Below are 2,608 nucleotides of genomic sequence, written 5' to 3'. Positions count from 1 at the left end.
TTTTAAATTTATTAGATATCATTTTTTAAAAGTATTTGTATAAAACCAATTAAGTTAAACATCAAATTCAATATTGATAATTATTAATGTCAAATAGCATACTCCTTATTTTGTTATAAACATGGATAAATATGACTAAAAAAATCTTGATAAAAGAAGGCATGGTAAAATTGGTAAAACTAGTTTCCATAAAGTGAAAAGGGCGATTTATTATTAGTAGTCAAACATGTAGCAGTAATATACGAACGAAGAAAAAACAAAAAAGAAGGGGGGGGTCTCACGTGTACCATTTGAAGGCAATGAGTGTTGTCCGATAATGTCATTATAAATGGTTTCAAACGTGATTAATTAGATAATTGACATAATTTTTAATTCATGCTGTGTCAGCAATTTAAATATCAGACCTATTTTCATTAAGAATTTGGGTAAAATATTCCAAAAAATGTTTTTAAATTTTGTCCAATATAATGACATTGAAAATGATTCAAATATGACAATTTTGTCCTTAATTAGAAAGAAGGAAGGAAAATTAGCAAAAGGAAAACAGGGAGAAGAGAAGTAAAAGACAATTATTTGCATAGGAGCATTTGGCTCAATATCAGGTTTGAATCCCTTTTTTATAACCAATTATTGACTTGAAGTTAAGGTGCATATAAATTAAGTATCAATGAATTTTTTTTATGATCGAAATCTATTTATTTAATTAACAAATTTTGAAATATCATTAGTAATATTTTTTAATGTAATAAATAAATAAATATAAATAATCAGAAACTAAATCTATTTATGAATGGTTCATCTACGATCATTTAAGCTCCTACTTGAAATGCTCTGCATTGTTAGCAGAAGAGTAAGATCTGCAACACTGAAAGTAGCAAGAGTAGAAAATTAAAACCGTAGCAGCAGTAGTAAAGAAGTTACTGAAACCCTGGTAGTTCAACAACCAAATATGGCTCCATCCTAATACAGAAACAGAGGTCAACTTAGGAAAATGTAAATGTTTACAGAAAATAATACTACCCAGAACAAAAAAAAAAAAAAAGTACTAAAAAGTATCAAATTTCGTGAAGATCTGTCTTTTTCTATGGTGGTCCGATGGAGCTTTGCTCCCACATGGAGTAATGTAATCTTCACTCATATTCTCATAAAACATCACATGAAATACAGCAAACTAATGAAATTATTATATGAATATTTCTAGTAACTCATGATCAAACTGGGCAATTCATTGATTACAGCAAATCCAGGGCCAACATATCAACATTCTATTCATGTTGTATTACAAGTAAGAGAAATGAACAAAAACAAACAAAAAGAAAGAGAAAGAACGCAATCACAATCCAGTATGTGATAATCGAACGCTGAAAACTCACATTAAATGAGAGCGACGATTAATTAGGCTATAATTAGCGGTTCTGCTAGACCTTGGAAGATGGACTATTGATTCAGACACTGCACAAGTTCTTTTACAAGAAGTATAAAGATTAATAAATCCGAACCTGTCACTGATACTCCTTGTTACCTTAGCTCCTGTCCAGATATTGCTTGCAGATTGTAGATCATCATCATCTTTGGAACATTCAACCAACGCCGCAAAAAATGGATCCTTTCGGAAACTATCTGCACCACCGGATGCTTTCTTCCGGGTTAACACATGTTCGAAATTGTACTTTTTTGAGGTTGGTGGAGTAGCCGGGGGAGGCAGCGGCAGCAACTTTATGGACTCTTTTTTCTTGTGATTTTGTAGCTTCTTAGGAATCCCTGGTAAATGCTCCCAAGAAAATGGTACACCAGAAAATCGGAGTGGGGTAGCAGGACTGAGAGGCGAATCATCAGGAAAATGCGATGATCCGAGTGAAGATGATGATGATGAAAGTGATGAAGATGAAGAAAACGAAGGCGTCCGCCGGGACGATGGATATTTGTTTGCCGGAATTTTGGTTTTACCGCTTTCTTTTGGTGCTATTTTGTTACGGCCACCTTGAGTTGATAAGGAATCCATAGCTTTAGAGAACGAGGGGCGAGACCAATTTGTGTTATTATGCTTTATTTTTTTCTTCATTTTTTTATTTGACCTTGTTTGCATATATTTATATAGAGAGATGTACATAATTGTTGCTTTCACTCATTATTTTTGTAATACATAAAAAGCAAATTTTTAAAAGAAAGAAAAAGATATTATTAAGTAACAAAACGACCCAATGGCATTGATGGCAAAGGGTAAAGAAAGAGAAGGATCAAGGCATTGATGGCAAAGGGTAAAGAAAGAAAAGGATCAAGAATGAAATTCAAAATTTAATTTAAATAATTTATACAGTAATTTTTTAAAAAATAATATCTAATAAATTTAAATTTTAAATTTTATCACTTGTAATTTTTTTTATTACATAGAAAAGGACTAAGGATAGAATGAGAATTAAATTGTGGGTGTGGTGATAAAACCAACCTTTCTATAGGAAGTGGTTGACGAATGGTGTTCATGGAGCTGACCCGATGTATGGGACCCAAACCCGGTGATAAATCAATATTAGTGTTATTATTGTTATTTATTGAAAGATGAACCAATTTAAGAAATAGTTCCATACATAGTTTTCTTTTCGGTTTGGGG

General features: G+C 31.9%; 1 protein-coding gene across 1 annotated transcript; it reads right to left on the bottom strand.

The window, feature by feature from the left end:
• Window positions 1-1,208: 1,208 nt before the first annotated feature.
• Window positions 1,209-2,099, bottom strand: LOC111315048 (uncharacterized). Its single transcript, XM_089749535.1, has one exon. The coding sequence runs from the start codon at window positions 2,084-2,086 to the stop codon at window positions 1,370-1,372; it is 717 nt and encodes a 238-aa protein (XP_089605661.1). The 5' UTR covers window positions 2,087-2,099; the 3' UTR covers window positions 1,209-1,369.
• Window positions 2,100-2,608: the final 509 nt, after the last annotated feature.

The sequence above is a fragment of the Durio zibethinus genome, chromosome 20, assembly GCF_047325235.1.
Source record: "Durio zibethinus cultivar Kanyao isolate XHJ-2024 chromosome 20, ASM4732523v1, whole genome shotgun sequence".
Classification (NCBI taxonomy): Eukaryota; Viridiplantae; Streptophyta; class Magnoliopsida; order Malvales; family Malvaceae; genus Durio; species Durio zibethinus.
This window is presented reverse-complemented; position numbering and strand designations above follow the sequence as displayed.

What these genes read in the sequence shown, in the direction of transcription:
- LOC111315048 (XM_089749535.1), bottom strand. Translation starts at nt 2,086, where the DNA reads ATGCAAACAAGGTCAAATAAAAAAATGAAGAAAAAAATAAAGCATAAT.